The following is a 20,027-nucleotide window of genomic DNA, read 5'->3' as shown; positions in this document are numbered from 1 at the left end:
CGCTACGCTCCTCACTCGTGCTATAACGGAAACATTCAGAAACACCGCAGTGACCTCCGCGCGTGTATGTTTCTTTTTCTTTTTCAGATCATGGAGTTGCTGATGAGAGGCAACAAGCAGCGCACTCAGGAGCCAACGGCCGCCAATCAGACGTCGTCTCGCTCCCACGCCGTGCTGCAGGTGGCCGTCAAACAGCAGAGCCGCTGTCGCGACGTCCTGCAGGAGGTCCGCTTCGCACGCCTCTTCATGATCGACCTCGCCGGCTCCGAACGAGCAGCACAGGTGTGTGTGTGTGTGTGTGTGTGTGTGTGTGTGTGTGTGTGTGTGCGCGCGCTCAGTCAAGGGGGGGGGGGGGGGTTTAAAAAAAATGGCGGAAACTGGGTATAATTCACTCCACAGGAGGTCTTCGATTTGTCTGTGCATTTATGCGCATGGGCGCATTTGCTTTTGTCAGGTGCTTTTCTTAAAATAACGTTCAAAGACTCGCCGAACACGCACGGCTCGTTTCAAGCCGGTATTCGTGAGGCTGTGCATTAACGTCTGCATTCACGCAGCTCTGACTGTAGTCTGCAGCGAGCGTTGAGGTTCCCGTGAATCACAAGACTTTCAGAAAGCTGTTTTATATCTGCCATTATTGCCCACTCAGCAGTTTATCCAATGAATACCTCAACCTTTTAGCAGATGTTTTAGAAAAGTACAGTTAAAACTGTTATTGGCAGCGGTGGAAAGCACTTCAAATGTTTCCATTCATGCCACTTTATGTCACTTTACAAATGAAGATGTTAGCATGGTGCATGATAAATATAACTGCTGAACAGTAAACTGTTGTAAACTTCAAGTTCAAAGTTAAGACTTTCAGCTACAACAACAGGATTGAACACTTTTATTTTTCCTACCTCAAGTACATTTTACTTCAATTATATTTACACTCGATTATTTTCCTGGCAGGCAGACAGAGCAACTAGCTGGTGGACAAAGTAGAGCCGGATATTTGTGGAGACAAATAAGGGAGTGAAAAGAGAGTAAACTCTGGACTTCCATTTGCCGGGTGGCCGGAAACATGACTCCCAATGAAAGCTAAGGTTCCTCCATTGTAGCTGCCCCACGTGCACGTTTGCTCTATCAATTTAAAAGCTGATAATATGTCAGTGCAGTGTTCACAACTTGCTTTCGCTGCCCTAAAATGGCCACGAAAAAAATAAAAAGATGTAAATACTTCTTCCATCACTGGAAATCTCTCTTTTTAACACATAAAACGATGTAAACAGCTACACGCTGAACAACCAAACCACAAGTAGGAGTGGGAGATATGGCTCTACAATAATATCACAATATTTCAGGGTATTTCTGCGATAATGATGCGATCAAATACTGAAAACAAATTTATAATTCATTTAGAGAAGATACAAGTGCAACAAAATCAGTGTTATAGTGTCAAAATAAACAGTTTGCCTTCAGATATTCAGTAAACACATGTTAGTGTGGTTTGTTACACAGCTGACCTTTCATAACCTCCACACAACTGCATGAATTATATAATACGAGACATTCCCGATCACAAGTTTATACCAGTTGACAACATTGTAATGATTCCAGTCACGAGTTCCTCCTTTCAAAGAGTTTATTTACTCAAAATGTTGGTGTTTTCCTTGAACAAGATGATTGCAACCATCCCGTTGTTCATTTTTGTCTCTTTTCCAAAACACGGTCATATATTGAATCGTTTAACTTTTGTGATAAAAATGCTATTGATTTCTACCTGTAACAAGTGACAAATTAGAGGAAAGAAATATCAGAATAAAAGAGATTTAAAGACTCATGCAAGGTAATATAATTAAACATAATCTTAGGGATAAAAGGGAATAAAAATGGGAGCAATATGCAGTTCCATGGTTTCCAAATGAATCATTTTCCAGCACAGCCAGTTGAATTTTATTTATCTCCTCTGTTGAGAATATTGTGTCTGGTGTCGTGCTGTTATGGTCAATACAAGCAGGAGCTGTATGACGATGAAGAGACGACTTTCTACGAGCCGATTCCTTTTCTCGGTTTTATTATTGCTTTGACCTTCTCTTTTTAAGCAGTCAAGTGAGGAGGCTGAAAAGAATTTGTTCAGTTTGCTGCTGAAGCTGTTTTCGTCAGCCCTGTGAATGGCTCGTCATTGTTGCTCACGTTACCGCCGCGTCCTTCTTCCGCGCCACGAGATAAACATGCAAACGGCCGGCGGGTGGGAGCACTCGTGTACCGCGGAGACTGTTTGAACACTTCACGGCCGTACGACGGATGAAGGGCACGTGCGGCCTCCGTCAGGATCTGAGCCGAACAGGGAGCAGTTTGTCACTTGAGCCCAGAGGGAACATTTTCTCTGCCTCTAAAGTCGATGCTGCACGCAGTTAGTGAAAAGGTGGAGTTGATTTAGTTCAGTACTGATGGATCAAAGGCGGGACGTAATGCCACCTAGTGGTCAAGACTGCAAGGAACTTCTCTGACAGAAAAGTCCAAAGTATTTATTAAGAGTTTGTAAATATGGTTTCAACATAGCACATCATCGTCATTATTTATGACTGAAGAAGAAAAGATCAAAGTATAAAAATCCGCTCTTTGATATTATTTCCTAAGATGTTTTGTGATGTAGATCAGATTTGACTGTCAGTGAAACAGAAACACACCAACTATTATATATATATTATATTATATTGCTGCCTCGTCCTGATTGGTTCCATGAAGTATGCAATGTCAGCTTTTTCTATTTGACTCCGCCTACTTTAAAACAGTGAAAAAAGAACAAGGATAAACAGAAACACACAAATCTCAGTGAAATAACTAAATGTGTTTTAACTTTGACCGTATACGTATATATTTCTTGAATGCATTGACTTTGTAGATGCAGTGTCCCTTACAAGTCACGCTGCTGGATACCTGTGTTGCATACGATTCCCTGTTTCTATCTCCTTCCATTTCCTGTCAGCTCAAAAGCCTAAAGCATACCAAAAAAAACAACAAAAAAAAACTTCAGGTTTTCTCACTCATCTATCTCTGTATCTTTCAGACTCAGAATAGGGGTCAGCGCTTGAAAGAAGGGGCCCACATCAACCGCTCCCTGCTGGCTTTGGGAAACTGCATCAACGCTCTGAGCGAAAAAAACGGCAGCAAGTATGTCAACTATCGAGACAGCAAGCTGACTCGCCTCCTGAAGGTACAGCAACCTACGAGTTCCTCGGGGACTGAACCGCCGTGATGATTCAGAATTATTATCTGTGTTTTATCTGTTTTGTTGATCATCCTCCTCCTCGTGTTTGAACGGTAGGACTCCCTGGGCGGGAACAGCCGAACGGTCATGATAGCCCATATTAGCCCCGCCTCCGTGGCTTTCGAGGAGTCTCGTAACACGCTGGCGTACGCTGACCGTGCCAAAAGCATTCGAACACGGGTGAGCTCAGAAAACAGATTTATTATTTTCGCTTTTTATCTACGTTTACTGATTACATAGAGATGGATAAGCTACAATGAAACCTTTTATTGTATTTCTTTTTTTTTTTTTTTTTAAAAACACTTCGGCAGTGAATGTATTTTCTAAATATTGTAGTTTTTACTGCACATGCAAATCTGCAGAGAGTAGATATCAATAAAGTAGATCCATCTTCTGTAATAGTGTTTCAAGAGCAAAATTCTGCTGGTTTCAGTTACAAAAAGCCACTTTCAGTGCAGCTCCGTGTGAATCTCTCTCGTCACCGTGTGTTTCCAGGTGAAGAAGAACCTGATAAATGTGACGTACCACATTGCTCAGTACACCAACATCATCTCGGACCTGCGCAGCGAGATCCAGCGGCTCAAAAAGAAGATTGCAGATCAGGCGACCCGGCAGCTGAACTCCGACCGGGCCGACATCCGCAATGTCCAGGGTAACGCCTCGTCTACAACGGCTGCCTCCGGTACACCAAGAATATCTGCTTAATAAGGCCTGTTAATGACTGTGTCCTTTTTATCCCCTTCTGTCCTCGTCTGTCCTCTCAACATCTCTCCCCGCCTGTAGCGGAGGTCCAGGCCCACTCCAGCCAGCAGAGTCGGGCGGCGATGGATCAGTTGAGGGAGCAGCTCCTGGATGCTTTCCGTCAACAGATGGAGATCAGGAAGAGCCTGATGGAGCTGGAAAACAGCAACATGGAGATCCAGATCGACACCTCCAAACACCTGCTAACCATTGCAGAGTCAGTGTTGACCATTTATGTCGTATCTCACCGTACATATCATATTATAATCCCCTTAATCCCCAGTGTCGCATTTAGGAATCCAGCTATTTGGAAAAAGGTCAAAAACGGACTTAAAGTATGTTATGATTATCCTCAAAGGCCCCTGAGGAACAGATGATTATTTGAACATTACTGACAGTTTAAATGTGGTTTTTTTTCTTCTTCTTCTTCTTCTCTCTCTCAGCTGGGAGCAGGAGCGAAGTAGCCATCGGAGGAAGTGGCGTGCTGAAAGGAGAAAGGAAAGCTTCAATAAGGATGAGAGTGAGAAGGACTCTGATTCCCCAGAGTCTCCTCCGGACAGCACAGAGACGCAAGAGGTGGCGATGGCTCGAGAAAACCTGGTCACGCTTATGGCCGAACAGAAAAAGATTCACAAGCAGAAGGTAGGATTGTCTGTCTATTCCTTAAAAAAAAAAAAAAAAAAACGGGGGAATGTTTTTTTCTGCAGCATCTCGCTTATGACAGTTTTGGTTGCGATTTTAATTGGGGAAATCTGCGGTCAAAAATGGGACAAGTTCTCCCACGCCTCTTTTCCTTTTTAAGGCGTTGCTGGAGCGCAGGTTTCTGGAGCAGCGGGATCGAGCCCGGCGCCTGGAGGAGCTGCTGCCTCGGCGGGTGAGCTCAGAGGAGCAGCGCGAGGTGCTCTGCCTCCTCTGCAAGGTGCACGAGCTGGAGATCGAGAACGCCGAGATGCAGTCGCACGCGCTGCTCAAAGACAACGTCATCCGGCAGAAAAACGTGGTGGTGCAGCGCTTCGAGCAGCACAGACACCTGTGTGACGAGATCATCCAGCAGCAGAGACAGTTCATCGACGGTGAGTCTGCCGGCGAATAAAACCTCTTTTTTTCTTTTAAAAAAAACTGTCATTTTGCTTTGTAGGTCTTTTGCAGAGGTCCGATTCAAAGCTACAACAATTACTCGATTATGTATCGATTTTTAAAGCAAAAATGCACAAAAAAAAACACTTGATGGTGCCAGTTTTTCATATTTGAGAATTAGCTGCTTTTCTCTGTCTTGCATTATAATAAATTGATTATTTGGGGATTTGACACAAAGAAAAAAAAGGCTTTTTGATGATGTCATTTTATTCTCAAGGATGCTGTCATCTCTGAAGACTTAATTGGCCTAAAGATGCTAATCATGGTCTGGTTTATGTTTTATACACAATTACATTTCTGCTCCACTGAACTCCGTGTGTCCCTGTGTTTCAGACCACAGTCTGCTCGTTCCTCCACACCTCCAGGAGCTGTACGATATGTACATGAGGGAGCAGGACGAAAGGAAACTGGACAGAGCCATGGCACTGGATAAAGTGACCACCAAACACACCATCAAGGTAACGCCAGCATTCAACAAAACAAAAACAAAAATCGGTTCATAAATATAAATAAGAAGGCCCGAGATGAATACTGTTCGTGCTCTTATTTCCAGGAGGGCTCTCTGCCTAAGATCGCCCTGCCCGGTCCGGGTCGCGACAACACGCAGGACGTGGATTCAGACCAGGAGAGCGTTCGCAACGTGTGCTCTGATAACAGAAGAGGTCAAGCAAAGATTCGTAGACACACCTTGCCTCCCATTCTGCCCGAGCTTGAGTTGTAAGAGGACATCTTGTTCATATGTTTGCCTATTTGAAATTCCAAAAGTTGCATTCACGTGAATATTAACCCTCTGAACCATGAGCAGTCTCCTGTCACATTTTTTTTAATTATTATTACTATTATTATTTCACTGAACTGCAGGTCGTGCATCGTCATGGAAACAGTGCAATCATAGCTAGAAGTAGGGAGAACTCCAAAAATAAATATCTTGTATGCAGCATCACAGATTTAATATCAAAAAATCATAAAAGTAGAACAAATCGGGTTCGGAGGGTTAATGTCGAGTATCGTTATATCCACATACACACAGGTTCTCAGTTTTGTTGTCTTTTTTTTTTCCCCCCCAACATCAGGGACAATAACAGAGTTTTCAAGAGCAGCCCTCACGCCAGGCAAATGAAAAACTTGGCTGTAATGACCCCACCTCCCATCCACATTAATGGGAAGGGAAACAGAGAGGTAAGGACCGTTCTAGCAGGCGCTAATTGCCCTGGTTTTTATTTCAGTTCCATTAAAGCGCCTCGTACAGCGAATTAATACCGTCTAGTCAGGTGTTGCTTTTCACTTCGAGCAACTTCCTATTTGAATTAAACTCCCAGAGCTCTTTCACTCTGCTGGAACATTTTCATTTTCAATCCATCCTCCTCCGTAAAGGAGATTCCGGGGACACGCTGTTCTAATTATTCATTTTTCCGACTCTTTTGTTCAGCTCATCATGCTGAAATTTCTCAAACCAGCAGAATTACATCTTGGTTTCAGGCTTGTTATACTGTCACCTCCAACTATGTGTGACTCATAGACAAGATGAAGTGCCCTATTGAAAGTAAACGTTTCATTTTACCGAGGCTCAGAATTACTGGCTGGCGCTAAGCCTGACCGGACTGAAAGCGCTGTGGTGAATATCTGCTCGTAATGTGTAATCTCATGTCTGTGCAGCTGCAGCCGCTGGCTCCGGAGAGCTGTCTGAGCTACAGCCACCTCAGCCACAGCGTCAGCAGCCACCTGGACTCATCGCCCGAGAGCAGCGAGGCCGGGGCGGATATCCCCTTCTCACAAAGTGGTAAGAAGGGAAATTGAGCAGTTTGGGTTTCAGTTTGGGTCCGTGGAGGGTTGGAGCCAAAGAAACTTCAGCAGTAACGTGAGCCCGTTCGACAGTGGAGGCTTTCGTTTTATCCAGTTATATGTATCTCAATCTCAAGACAGAATTTGGGTCTCTTATTAGACTGATGAACGGGAATAAAGTGTGACTGTCTTCCTTTTTGAGTTGACTTTTTACGGACTGTGAACCTGAGCGTTCGTAACTTCCTGTCCAGTGCACGCAAGCAGCAAACCGTCATCTGCGCGTGTCTCCTTAGAGCGGCAGCAGATCCTGAGGGGGGTCCAGAACATCGTAGTGAAAGCGGCCCGTCGGCGCTCCAAAGCCCTGGAGGTGGACGTCTTGCGGTTACCGCCTGCGCCGTCTCCCCTGGACCCCAAGAAGCAGAAGAGCAGCCTTTCCTTGAGCGAGGCGCCGCCCAGAGGTCTGCCGATGCGGCGCGGCAGGCAGCCCAGCCCGGAGCTGAGGCACGCCAACTCGGACGACAACCTGTCCAGCAGCACCGGGGAGGGGCCCGGCCTGCAGGTGACCTGGACGCGGCCGCGGAACCGGCAGGTCGCCGCCAAGAACCAAACACCGCGCGAAGTGGACTTTGAAGCGCGCCGCAAAAAGAGGCGTTCTCGCTCTTTCGAGGTCACCGGTCAGGCAGTGAGTATTCCTCATTTATTTTAAGGACTGAATTATGATTTCATTTCAGAAATCTTTTTTTTTTTTTTGTCAAATTTGTAAAATTCTTATGTTTTATTTTTTGATACGGATATATGTCTTATAAAAGAGCGGGAGATTGTGATGTAAGTCGATTCACAGATTTATCAGGCGATAAATTATTGCCCCACCGAAACAGGCAACGCTGGCACGTCGTTGACTTCTTTGATTTGTCAAAGTATTATAGGTGTCAGATAATATCTGTGTGATATCAGAAGCTTAAATCTGACAAGAGGACTAATGTGACTAGTTTAGAGTGTTTAAGACTCCTTTAAATGTTTGTATAATGAAATCCGGTACTTGTATATTCTTTATCCTTCGTTCTGTGTGGTACGACACTCTTTACGCTCTCGCTGCCGTCGGGCGTCGGCCGTGTGCGAACTGTGTCTTTGACAAATCAGTGGATAATATTTGTCTCTCTCTCACTTGCAGCTGCCTCAAACCAAGACCACCACAGCGCCGAGGTTTCGCCCTCTGGACAGCACATCAGACCCTCATCTCCACATCAACGGGCAGCCTCAGGCTCCCATGCTGCGTCCCCATTACAGAGGGGTCCCTCCTCTCGCCAAAGTCAGGCCCCCCTACAACAGCCAGCAGCAAACGGCTAAAGCACCGTCGATGCCCGGTGAGGAGGTCGTGTCATTCCTCCTCCTCCTCCTCCTTTCATGACGACTTTTAGTTTTTTTTTTACTGAGCTCTGTTTTCGTTGTTCCCCGTCTCTCCGCAGGCTCGAACGCAGAGTCCTCCGCAGGCAACACGAACAACCTGAAGCGAGGGCCCCACCTGCGGCAGCCCCAGCCCCTCCTCTACATCACCACCACGGGCACCGGGGCCCAGCGCACACGCAGACTCTGAGCCGACGCCCGCGTTTCCTCCCAAACACCAGCACCGACACCCATACCAGCTGAGCCTGCAGGAGGGGGCGGGGGGGGACATGCACCGCCCAGCCCCGTTAAAAAAAAAAAAAATAAATAAGAACTCTTCATCCCTCGGTGATTGACATCAAGCAAGAGACCAACCAGACCGGAGCTGGATACCTCCACACAGGTCTCATCTGTGCTCCGATGTGGACGCTGAGCCGGGCTACGAGCCTTCGGACGCCAACGACCGATAAAACGTACAAGTGCGCGTTCTGTTCCGTCACATGTTTCCACTTTAGCTTGCCGTCGCGCTGAATTACTCGTGTTATCGTCAAGTCAGGATGATGTCAAGCCCACTGTGAATGCAACACTGTGCTAATGTTTGTTCATTAAATGCGTGCATATGGTTCGGTAACTTTCGGTGCTTGTTCCCGGAGGCCAGGAACAAAGACGAGGGATGTTTATGATCGAGGGAAAAGATCTGCTCCATTAGACAAAGGATGAGATAATATTACACTGATGGAAACGCTAAAATGAGCAACGGCCTACCGTCAAAATGTCTCGGCATCGATGTTTCTTGTCGTGAAATTGTCTCAGTATGAAACACTGATATTTGAAGAAAAAAAAACTTGATTATTGTGCACTTCTGGATTGAATGTTATACCCTCGCACACCCCAGGTCTATGCCTTTTCTTACCCAGAAGTCCCTTGTTAAATGTCATGTTTTGTGTAGGTACATAGTATAATACCACAAGATTTTTTTTTCCAGGTTAGTTGGTTGTGTTTTTAATGAAATATTTAACTGTTGCCTTTTCTTTTATGTTATTGACATTTGTTTTCATAATTACTACTTTCTAAGATTTATTTTGTACTTTTTTTTTTCTTCTTCTTTTTTTTTGTAATTTGTACCCAAATAAATTTAAATGAAATATGTGAGATGTCGTTTATTTTCCAGTCTACTGTCAGCTGCCTGGTGTTGTTTGTCTGCAGAAATTATACAAAAAAAAGCTTGTGTCAAAAAAAAAAAAAAATCCTATAATGAGAATGAAAATGGGGTGCGAGAGTTTGAGAGTTTCTACTGATCTGATGTGTAATATTCAAGAATGTCCACTGGATGGCGCACAGTGGCCACAAGCAGAAAATGATTGAACTATCCAGGCTGCAGTACAGCACGCCATCTCACGACAACACAGAAGTTTATCCTCCAAGAAAAACCTGAGCAGTTAACATTAGTATTCATAATTTAATCGTAGGATCTTAATCATTTTGTGAAGACATAATCTGCATTCATTATTTTACATATTTCGTTTTTAAAAGTATTTTTTTCAGTGCTGTTTTATTACTTACAATTTGGCTATACTTAAAAGGAGCTCTACGTAGGCACTACTCAGAAAACACAGCTCAGGATGAATATGGTGGATCATTTATGATTTAATCTCTTGATTTGGGCCCAATTGTCTTTAAACAATCACCCAAACAGTGAGTCTTCACCGTGCAGAATATATTTGGATGCATTTCTCCTGACAATTAAAAATTATTCTGTGACTATAAATCATTTGCGTAACACACACCGATAGCTCCATTTCTCATGTCATCGAAACTTAGTCAAATTTGCAGAAATAATTAGATGCTATGTTAATTATTGTTTAGTTATTTTATGCTCAAAGCATTACAACATTTTGATAAAAAAAAAAAAAGTCTGTGTCCTTGAGTTGAGGGCATCCATCCTGGTTGCTGCCCCCAAAATAACAAATACAGAGGCAATTATACGTTTGAGGAGTAAAATCAACAAGTATATTTAGTTTCAGTTTTGAAATGAATCTGCTGTCATCCAGATAAACCAGATTAAAATCCTCTCATGTAGAAATCTCTCAGTTTCTTGTAATTATATATTTAAAAAAATTACTGAGCAGGTTTAATGTCGACGACACTTCTAAAACGAGATTTTTAAAATAAAAAAACTAGCAGACAAATAAATGCAAATATTTTTTTTGCCAGAGTATTTGGATATGGTCGAGTCGGAAATACCGCCTCCTCTGGTCTTACTGACTTCAATCTCGTCCAATGACAACGCACTCCCGACGCGATTGACGCGTCATTCGACCAATGAGAGGAAGGGATTACGGCTCTCGAGCGGTAGTGCACGTACAGCTGATTTGCAACCCGCCGAAGCAACAGCAGAGAAGAAGGAAAAATGTCGCTGGCGTCGACGCGGACCGTTCTAGGATCAGTGTCCTTTTAGGAAACACCACACGGCATTTCGGTGAGTGGGGCAGCCGTCACCAGTTGCATCCGAGGTTAGAGCTTGTGAAATTGGCGTGTCCCGTCCAGGACGGCACGTTTCAGGCCCTTGTCGTGGCACGAAAAAAAAAAAAAATGGTCCCGGCAGCCATGATTGAACGTTAGTGACGTTAAATGGAGACGCGTTGATACGGTTTGCGTTTCTAGTTGGTAGCCTAACTTAAAAGTCAAAGCGGGGTTTAACACCGAGCTACGAGTCGGAATGGACCGCAGTAGGAACTCGTTGATTTAAAAAAAAAAAAATTTGCGCGTAGAAAAGATAAATTATATAAATGTAAATTATGAGTTTATTCATGAAAACCCGGCTTCTGAGCACGCTCGGTGGGGCGCGAGACTCGAAGCGTGTAATCGCCACGCAAGATGATTTTTTTTAAATGTCACTTTGACGGACACCCAGAGGCACCAACTATTGACACCAAAACACTGGATTTGATCTTGTATGTTAAAGCTGTTGAGTTTTTTTTTATTTTTTTTTAACAAATTTCATATTTTCGGTACAATCCCAGTTTCCTTCAATACAAATGATTTCGATGAGATAAACAGACAAATTTTTTTTAAATAATTTACAGTTGAATACATCACAATATGTCACAGTTTATGTTATTGTTACATTCAGCACAATCACAATGATATTGTGACTTAAGTATAGTTATGGTTTTGCATGGTGGAGCCTCTGGTGATTCCCATCCATCATAATAAATTTCACCCATTAGCCCATTTCATGTAGGCTATGACTTTTTTTTTTTTTTAATCTTTATTGAAATGTTCCAAAACTGCATGTTTTCTTAAAAATAAATATTATTCCCACCCATCACCTATTTAATTTGTTTTCTTAAATTTTTAAAAGCCCCAAAGGGGGAAGGCAGGCAGGGAAGAACCAGCGTGTTTGTTCAATGACCGTACTCACTGTTGAGGATGAGGAGCCCAGAAATTATGCTTTTCACTTGGACCAATCAAACACACACACACACAGGCCGGGCCCCTTTTCTAGTATTAACCACGATTGTCTTTTCTTTTTGTCTTTTTTTTCCAGAACGAAACCTCTGCCGTGCTGCTGCCACGAGTGATTACAAGCGACATGAAACTGGACAGAGGAAGCGAAACGTCCTCACGGTTTCGATGCGGGAGGTTTTTACCGAGACTATAGAGGGAGTCAGGGTTCTCCTTTTGTCAAGTCGGCTTTAACCACAACCGTTCGGAGAACAGAGGGGTATACTGTAACGCCAGATGGGCCTCTGAGGTAACCCGATCGGATAATTATAGTCTCTCCTCCTCCCGCGGCTAGAACGTTAAAAATTTCAGCAACGATATGGACCCGTCTACTAGGATGGTGGGTCTGGACGCCCAGGGCAACATGTTGTTCACGGTAGTAAAGCCAGTAATGGGCATTTTTCAGGTGTCCTCGGAGCAAGCCAGCGGTGTAGCGCAGGGCGGCATGGGCCTGCAGGGTTTCTCCGAGAACACACTAGTCCTCCCCCAGATGCAGGGTCAGGCTCCGCTGGACCACAACCACATGGAAATGCACACCATACAGCCTCACGTTCAGCCTCAGATGCAGGTGTCCGCCCCGGTCCCGACCGAGGACGCGTCCCAGGATCAGGAGCTGCAACCAAACCCGCAAAGCGCAAACTCGGAGTCCACAAGCCAGATGCCGTTTGCAGAGGTGTCGTCGCTCCTGGATCCCAACATGAAAGGCTCTAAGGCTCGTAAGTGGCGCTGAGCGACGACCTAAACATTCACGTAGTCATCTTGGCTCCTAAATGGGGAATCGGACTCCTTGAATTTCACTATTTTCAACCCTTAAACGGTACATTTCTTGAAGTTGATCGAATGCTGTTTATCCGCTCCCGTCCCGCTCTGATTTCAGGGAAATATCTTATCTCGTACGACGAAATCAAGAGGCGCCTCCAGCCCCCTGAGAAGATGTCCCTGCGGTCCCTGGCGGCGTACACTCGGGTCAGCAGAGGTCCAGCCAGCAAGAAAACGCTTCTGGAGTCGCTGAATGTACTCGGCCTCACACCAAGCACAACTACCTCCGTGTCCTCCTCCTTCTCCAAACTCACTGAAGGTGACTGATGTTTGTGGAGCGACATGTAAACGTGAGACTATGAAGAAGAGTGGAAAAGACTGAACTGTGTTTTAATTTGGCTTTTTATTATTGTTTTTATTTTTTTTTTATATATGTTTTAGGCGACACCACGGCTCTGTGTGACGACATGAAGGATTTTTCCCACGATTACATCGACTACAACAACATGGCGAAACAGCTCATCCCCGAGACGAATACAGTCCAACACTGGTCCAAAATTATTGAAACTAAGTATGCACGTCCTCCCGTCTTGTTCTCTGTAACGCGGTTGCTTCACGTAGAAGAAAAAGTTTTGAAAAACGGTTCGCCGAAATATAAGAACAGAAGGAACTGACTCGGCTGACCTGTCCGTATTTTCCCCTCTCAGGAACCACCTCGAGGACATGAGGAAGTGTTTCAAGGACCCGGTGAACAGCGGCGCGTTCGACAACGTCACTCACGGCCTCGGCCTCGGGATGTTGGACGTCGCGCTGGACATGATCGTCATGGTCCTCGAGCAGCAGATCCGCATCCTGTCCGGCGCGGCGGCGACCGACCCGGCCGACTCGGGTCCGCCGATGCGCCGCGTCCGCAGGCGCCACCGCAAAACCCGCTCCGTCGACAACGAGAAGCCTCGCAACGTGTCCGGAGGGGTGAAAGAGCAAGGCAAGGTCATTTCCAAGGGCAAAGGCAGAGCCAGAGCCAGGAAGAAGATCAGACAGGAAACCGGAGACTCCGGTCTGGCGGAGACCCAAGCGGAGCAGTGCAAGGCCGACGATGTGGAGAGTAATGTCCTCACTCTGGTCTCCGTGGGTTACGAGACCGTTTCCAGCGGTCTCAATGCGACCGGTACGGTTTGACTGACAGTTGATCTGCAGCCCCTTTGTTTTTCCCTCAGAGACGCTCGGCGATCGGAAACAAGGCTCTGCACGAGTTCAGCTGGTTTGAGGTCCAGTGAAGAAGATCAGGATCATCACACTATTTCATATCATGGAGTCTTAAAGCTTAAAGGAGTAGTTGGACACTTTTTTTTTTTTCTTCTTTTTTTTTTTCTTGGCCACACCTGTCCACCAAATAGTGAACGTGCACACGAGGAGCGGTGAGTGCACACCCGGTGACAACCCACCGTGGGACTGACGTTTTGAAGACCTCAGTCTGGCAATCTCTTTTCTTTTTGTTTTTGGAGCCAGGAATGACCATATTTGGACCAGCGAGGACGTGACTGAGAACCTGAAGACACTATGCCCCGCCCACCTATGTTGAAAGTCTTGACTGCACTCCAGGCATATCAATCAAACCAGGCACGCTCGCCCCAAACACACCTCTCCAAACTCTTCTTCTGTTTACATCTTTGTAGCCGAACACTTCTTGTTTAGGTTATTTGAATTGGCTCTCGCAGCCGTAATAATCGTCGAGTTATTTTCAGAAGGACCACTGGTCAGAAGAAGAGAATTTAGTTAACGACACCGTAAAGACTTTTATTGACTTTGTACTTCAAGGCACTTCCACATCGGCTTCACTTTTTCAGACTCGGAGACTACGTCCACCTCCGACGCACCCCGAGCCGCTGCGCTGCTCAGTGAACATTTGGGGGGGGGGGCTGGCTGACTCGCTCGAGAGTACTTTAGCTGTGAACGTTGAATGTGGGGAAAGGGCTGTTTTCCTTGCCAGAGGCTGTAGTCGTCGGATTTGGTTACCTGAACAGGGAACGGGTTCCCTGTTTTAAAGTCTGCGAAGCTAAGCTTACCGGCTACGTGCTACCCAACTATCATGCAGTGTTTTCAGTAAACAAACAGGTGTAAACGTCAAACAGGTATGTCCCACAGAGTAAAACAGATTACAGCAGAAGTCTGGTTTTCTACATTGTTTTGATGGTGGTACAAAGTCTCCTATTTTTTTTTTCTGTTGTGTTTATTGCTTAGATTTCCAGTTCTGTACTCCAGTAATGAGAATAATGTTTTTACTGGAACCTCAAAAGTTAAGTCAAATATAAAGATTTAGTTTTCATTTCGTGAGGACTTTCATAACCACTTTCCATCTATTTCTCTCGTTGCAGGTGTCGTAAGCTCCCGCGGTTGGTTCGTGTATTTTATTTGTGATCTTGAGTAACTAACCTTGGGGCATCTGTTTAATTACAGAGCTCCTAAAATAGGATTTTAATAATCTAATTTTAAAATGACCTCAGGATTGGATTAAAATGTCCATTCATCAGGTAGACAGACCGACCAAAGTTCTAATGCAACTTAAGGAAAAAAAAAAAAAAATGCTATTTAACAATATGTCCTTGTACAAAAATAAATGCCCACCTGTTTATGTTGTTGTTGTTTTGGCTGAGGTTTTTCTAGAAGCTGAAAGGCATTATGGGAGATTTTTAGGGCAGTTGGAATACACTCAGCAGTCAGCCACTTGCTAATACCTAAACAGCACGCACGCACACACACACACACACACACACACACACACACACACACACACACACACACACACACACACACACACACACACACTCACAAGGGGAGTGGAAGGGAGAAGAGCTTTAGTGAGGATTTGCTCCGTATTAACCCGGTGACTGAACAGGCAACCAGCTGGAGTAGAAGGTAGACAGCCGCACAAAAAAAACTAAAAACAAATATCTAGACAATTTTATTTTGCACAAAGCAACAGTACACGGAGTACACGGAGGTGTAGAGCGCAGCAGTGCCATTAAAAGGAGGTGCAGGTTAGTGTGGACGTCCTGAAAAGCAACGGCTCATGACTCCAAAGAAAAACGTTAAACGGGGGGAAAAAAAAAAGAAAGAAATTATTTTCCAAGATATCAACCTGAGAAAGCTTCACTCGTAGCCGTGGCGGAGCCGACAGGGCGGAGGAGCACCATGTGGTACCCCAACGGGCCACTCACCTGCGACTGCCCATGTTCCCGTCAGGAGAGACGCAGATCCAGCAGGATGCTGCTCTACAGTCCGAACGGTGAGTGCAGACCAGAGACGACGGGTTTAAAGTGTGGACGCTTTGACGGCGTTGCGTTTCTACTTGCCTGCATTCGGTCGTAGAAACTGTACGCGTTAGTTTGACGTTCACGCGTCTATTGGTGCGACACCAGACCTCCTATTTTCCTGTTCATTTCTGGGACGATGGGCAAAAGTGCCTTAAGCTGCGATACCACCGAGCGCCGCTAGAGGTCGACTCTTTAAAAAAAAAAAATAAAAAAAGTCTCCCATTCGACTAATCTCATAAAATTCATAATTAACTCCACGAGTTAACTTGGTTTTACCAGCTAAAGTGGCTCCTTCATATTAGTTTTCTGGCCATCCATCTGAAAATAAGCTGTGCTTTTTTTTTTTTTTTTTTGGGGGGGGGGAGGGGTCCACATATATGGTAACTTCCGCAAGCAAGGTGGCGCCGGCCAAATTCCAAACTCGAGGGCCCAATCCCAAATGTCCACCCTAAACCATTAACCATAAACCCTCACTGACTTAGCTGACGTCACAGTTGTGCTGTTTGAGGGCTGAAATGGTATAAAAAGCAAAATGGGACACTCCATCGTGACATCACGCCTCGCTTGCATCGGCAAAAACGGCACACCTCCACACAAAAAAATGAATGATTAAATGAATAATGGAAAAAGATAGATAGATACATAGATAGATAGATAGATAGACAGATATAAGCATAATGTTTATTCGTTTTAGCTAATTACCAGAAAATGCATTAATGTTTGTTAATTAAATGCAGACATTCAACTTTAAAAAAAATGACAACTTTACAAACGTGCAATAAATAACCACAGCAGCGAGCAGCCATGTGATGTCACTTGTAACACCCTCCATGCTTTGTTTGTTTCCATTTTGTGGGCGGCAGACTTCAGGATGGACAACGAGAGGCGTCCAGCTGTGTCCAGACCTTATTGGAGAGAAGAAGACCACATCGAATACGTCGCCAATTTGGCTATGAACTGTGGGTAATTCCCTCAGGCGAAGGTTTTATACAGTCGGGGCTCCAAGAGAATAAAAAATTTTTTTTTTTAAATTGCTGGGCCACTGGCTTCACCCGTCACTATGAGGTCAACATTTGTATTTTTCTATTTTTACTATTGACTGGATTGCCCTGAAGCTCGGCACAAAACAAGGTCACAAATGTAAATGTTTATACCTGCTAACATCGTCCCTCTTTCGCTCAAAGTACCGCTGTGTCTCAATTCAGCATCACAGAGCTGCTAGAATGATTGTAAAAAAAAAAAATGATTTAGTCTTCTCATAATCACACAAAAACTAACATATTACATCGAGGAAAATTAGTGGTCATTTGGATCTAAACCAGGCTGACATCTGGATCATGTTTAAGCGGCGTGTGGATAAATAAAATGGATCTTTGTGTATTTATCAGATTATTTAGTCCCGACGTTTTGCCGTGTGCGTGTGCGTGTGCGTGTGTGTGTGCATGTGTGTGTGTGTGTGTGTGTGTGTGTGCGTGTGTGTGTGTGTGTACTGCCTTGTTTTATGAATAGACCCAGCTGTAATGACTGTAATTTTCCCTGTGCTCCCTTCCAGCATGCATCCTGGCTGGCCTTTTTTTTATTTTTTTTATTTATTTATTTATTTATCACCCATTTCATGACTCTTAATGTCTCCATTTTGTCCCCACAGATAACTTGAATAATGCATTAGGTTCTATCAGAGTCCTCGGTTTGGAGATGATTGAAGATGAGCTTAAACCCCACCTGAATACAGTGCTGACCGACATCAAGGAGAAGAGTGAGTTCATTCAGCTGCACTCTTTAACGCCGAGTTTATTTCAGGTCCTCGAGCTTCGGCTGTACCAGGAGACAAAAAAAAACAAAAAATGTATCATCGGTTGTCGTAGATTTTGTGGTTCAGGTTCTTTTCCGTCTTTTATTTGATTTATTCAACATATTGCCTGAAGACGGCAAGTGGCAGCCGTATCACACCGACCATACCCTCCTCTGGAAACGATCCAACCTGTAGCAGAACCACGTCCGTGAGGGAGTGAGTGCCTTACAAACAAACAAAAAAAAGGGAGGAGGGAGTGTGGGAGGGTGGAGAGGGCGGGGGGTGGGGGGTGGGGGGGGGGGGTGCGTGACGGTTGTAAGTCCTCAGCAGGTCTTAAGCTGTTTTTTTGCGTCTCCCGGCACGAGAACAACAACGGGAGGATAAAGAAGCGGCGGGTCAGGGAGTTCCCGTTAAAAAGTCAAGCCGGGCCGGACTACGACATTTAACTCGGTCCGGTTCCTGCTCAAACATCAAAAGACACGCAGCCGCTCCGGCTCGACGCTGTAAAGGCCCGCTTTAACGACTTTAAAATATATCCTGACAGGTTTTTGTTTTGTTTTTGTTTTTGTTCAATAATTTGTCCCGAACGTGAACGTTAACGCGGTTCCATTTGCGTCCAGAGAAGGGCGCCCCCGAGCAGGTTGTGATCAGCGGGATCCTGCCCATCCTGTCTCTGTCTCTGAGGAGCCGAGGGCCTCTCAGCCTGCTGACCGCGAAACTGGTGGCTGAACTCGCCAAAGAATGTAAGTGTATTTTTGACTCCCGCAACGGTAACTCTTGCGCATTTTCACCGGCGTGCAAGATCAATCGTCCGTCGCGCAGCCTTCGGAAGCCTTTAAATCTCGGACGCGTCCTCGTTCTTCGCTGCGTGCTCTTCGCCAGAATGGCCCCACGTTTGCTCACTGAGGGTGTTCCTTCCCTGTCAGCTGTGGTCCGTAGAGGTTTCGGCGACGCCGGCTTGGTTACGGCTCTGCTGTCGGTCCTGACCAGCAAAGACCAGGAGCTGCTCCTCCACGCGTCGAGGGCCATCTCGCGCATGTCTTACGAGAGCTGTAAGTCACCTGACGTGATGCCTTTTAGTCGAGAAAACAAGTTCAACTCTTTAAACAGCCAACAAAGGTTCATGTAAAATGTTATATAAAATGGAAAAGATTTTTTTTTTTTTTTTTTGGAGAAAGGAGCCAACTAGTCATTTTGGCTTCAGTCTTATTGTTTTCTCTTTATCAATATATATATATATATATATATATTTTTTTTTTTTTTTTTTACATGCGATACACTCTGTCTCCCCTTCAGCTAAGCAGCAGGAGCTGCTCCTGCGGCGAGGTGCGGTGGCTCGCCTCGTCGCCGTCCTGCACCGGTTCCCCGATAAGGTGCCCCTGGAGGAGGTGTGCCTCCAGGCCCTCTGCAACCTCAGCGGCATGGAGGTGGCCGAGGAGGCCGGGATGGTGTGGGAGAAGGGAGCGTCGGTGAGGCCGGGGGAGTCGGTGTTCCACGGCGTTTCTCCTCGCACCTGCGGCTTCGCCTCCTCCGTGACCCTGGTCCGCGTGTCTCAGTGGGGGCCGGGTCAGTACGCCGTCAACGTGGAGGTGTTCCAGCGCTGCTCCTGCTCCTTCTGGAACCTTCACGGGAACAAACGGGCCGCTCGCTGGTTCCCCTTCTCCACCTTGGGAACCTGCTCAAATTTGTACAAGGTGATCAAGTTCTCCAAGAGGAGCGTCCCGCGGAGGACGAGCCTGAAGAGTCGCGTGTTCCAGACTTTCCTCTGACGGGACCTGAACTAACCGCGGGAGACGACCTCACAACCCACCGTATCGTTGGCACGCGCCAAAACACGAGGGGCGTGTTTCCACGTCACCGTGGACGCGCGCGTTCACCCGAGGACTCTTCCTGCTGACCCTCCCTCTTCATATTATATATTTTTTTTTTTACATTCATTCGTCCAGTTTGTAAGTTCGAGACACCAAGCACACGTGACTGTTTTGTTTTTGAGTGACAACTGAATCAAGGATAAAGAAGATACCACTACTGGTGACGATGCCCTTGCTGTTATTTGTTCACAAGTGCTTGAAGTAATAGTGAATAAGCTGTATTATAGAGAATGTTCTTTTCTGCAGTACACCTGTTTCATATTTTGCTGCGGCCCGTTTCATTTTAAGCTATGCGTTCAATTATTTTGACATCTTTGCTTTAAATAATAAAAAAAAATTTAAAAAAAAAAGCTTTACTTTTAAGGCGTGCATGTGTTTTTACTGCAGTCTCGCGAGGTGATTGTTGTTAAGGGTCGATGATTTGCGCACGCGACGAGGTGACGGCGCGTCGGTGACGCGCGGACATCAACCGGCGTGTTGTGACAGCTGAG

The 20,027-nt window shown here is 45.4% G+C and overlaps 3 protein-coding genes across 5 annotated transcripts in view; all 3 read left to right on the top strand.

The window, feature by feature from the left end:
• The window catches only part of kif19 (kinesin family member 19), a 34,866-nt gene extending 25,424 nt beyond the window's left edge, over positions 1-9,442 (top strand). Inside the window, exons 7-20 of one of the 2 annotated variants that reach the window (XM_069160202.1) lie at positions 88-282; positions 3,050-3,196; positions 3,308-3,430; positions 3,746-3,902; positions 4,034-4,208; positions 4,435-4,633; positions 4,794-5,064; positions 5,462-5,586; positions 5,682-5,845; positions 6,202-6,307; positions 6,785-6,908; positions 7,204-7,592; positions 8,082-8,274; positions 8,377-9,442. In XM_069160202.1, coding sequence (XP_069016303.1) covers positions 88-282; positions 3,050-3,196; positions 3,308-3,430; positions 3,746-3,902; positions 4,034-4,208; positions 4,435-4,633; positions 4,794-5,064; positions 5,462-5,586; positions 5,682-5,845; positions 6,202-6,307; positions 6,785-6,908; positions 7,204-7,592; positions 8,082-8,274; positions 8,377-8,504 — 2,496 coding nt within the window. In that variant the 3' untranslated portion in view covers positions 8,505-9,442. Of the gene's footprint in view, positions 1-87; positions 283-3,049; positions 3,197-3,307; positions 3,431-3,745; positions 3,903-4,033; positions 4,209-4,434; positions 4,634-4,793; positions 5,065-5,461; positions 5,587-5,681; positions 5,846-6,201; positions 6,308-6,784; positions 6,909-7,203; positions 7,593-8,081; positions 8,283-8,376 lie in introns of both variants that reach the window. The other variant, XM_069160203.1, reaches the window with a different exon arrangement.
• A 1,221-nt stretch (positions 9,443-10,663) lies between these two features.
• Positions 10,664-15,195, top strand: LOC138204747 (uncharacterized). Its single transcript, XM_069160201.1, has 5 exons — positions 10,664-10,772; positions 11,844-12,516; positions 12,678-12,878; positions 13,001-13,130; positions 13,267-15,195. The coding sequence occupies exons 2-5, from the start codon at positions 12,120-12,122 to the stop codon at positions 13,736-13,738; spliced, it is 1,200 nt and encodes a 399-aa protein (XP_069016302.1). The 5' UTR covers positions 10,664-10,772; positions 11,844-12,119; the 3' UTR covers positions 13,739-15,195.
• An 88-nt stretch (positions 15,196-15,283) lies between these two features.
• LOC138204746 (rap1 GTPase-GDP dissociation stimulator 1-A) lies at positions 15,284-19,823 on the top strand. Of its 2 annotated transcripts, XM_069160200.1 has the most exons (6): positions 15,284-15,845; positions 16,737-16,832; positions 17,522-17,629; positions 18,286-18,408; positions 18,592-18,717; positions 18,962-19,823. In XM_069160200.1, the coding sequence occupies exons 1-6, from the start codon at positions 15,752-15,754 to the stop codon at positions 19,432-19,434; spliced, it is 1,020 nt and encodes a 339-aa protein (XP_069016301.1). In that variant the 5' UTR covers positions 15,284-15,751; the 3' UTR covers positions 19,435-19,823. The 2 variants fall into 2 exon arrangements, with proteins under 2 accessions (XP_069016301.1, XP_069016300.1); XM_069160199.1 differs by lacking the exon at positions 15,284-15,845 and having other exon boundaries at positions 16,310-16,832; positions 18,286-18,717.
• The last annotated feature ends 204 nt before the right edge of the window (positions 19,824-20,027 follow it).

Source organism: Embiotoca jacksoni, unplaced genomic scaffold (genome assembly GCF_022577435.1).
Source record: "Embiotoca jacksoni isolate LCO1_2020_lvr unplaced genomic scaffold, fEmbJac1.0.p SCAF_26, whole genome shotgun sequence".
NCBI classification, from domain to species: domain Eukaryota; kingdom Metazoa; phylum Chordata; class Actinopteri; family Embiotocidae; genus Embiotoca; species Embiotoca jacksoni.
Note: the sequence above shows the minus strand (reverse complement) of the source record. Positions and strands in the feature narration are given on the sequence as shown.

Coding starts and splice junctions, on each gene's coding strand:
- LOC138204746 (XM_069160199.1), top strand. CDS start 16,745: ATGGACAACGAGAGGCGTCCAGCTGTGTCCAGACCTTATTGGAGAGAA. Junction 16,833..17,521: donor CGCCAATTTGGCTATGAACT/GTGGGTAATTCC, acceptor TTGTCCCCACAG/ATAACTTGAATAATGCATTA. Junction 17,630..18,285: donor GACCGACATCAAGGAGAAGA/GTGAGTTCATTC, acceptor ATTTGCGTCCAG/AGAAGGGCGCCCCCGAGCAG.
- LOC138204747 (XM_069160201.1), top strand. CDS start 12,120: ATGGACCCGTCTACTAGGATGGTGGGTCTGGACGCCCAGGGCAACATG. Junction 12,879..13,000: donor CTTCTCCAAACTCACTGAAG/GTGACTGATGTT, acceptor TATATGTTTTAG/GCGACACCACGGCTCTGTGT. Junction 13,131..13,266: donor TCCAAAATTATTGAAACTAA/GTATGCACGTCC, acceptor TTCCCCTCTCAG/GAACCACCTCGAGGACATGA.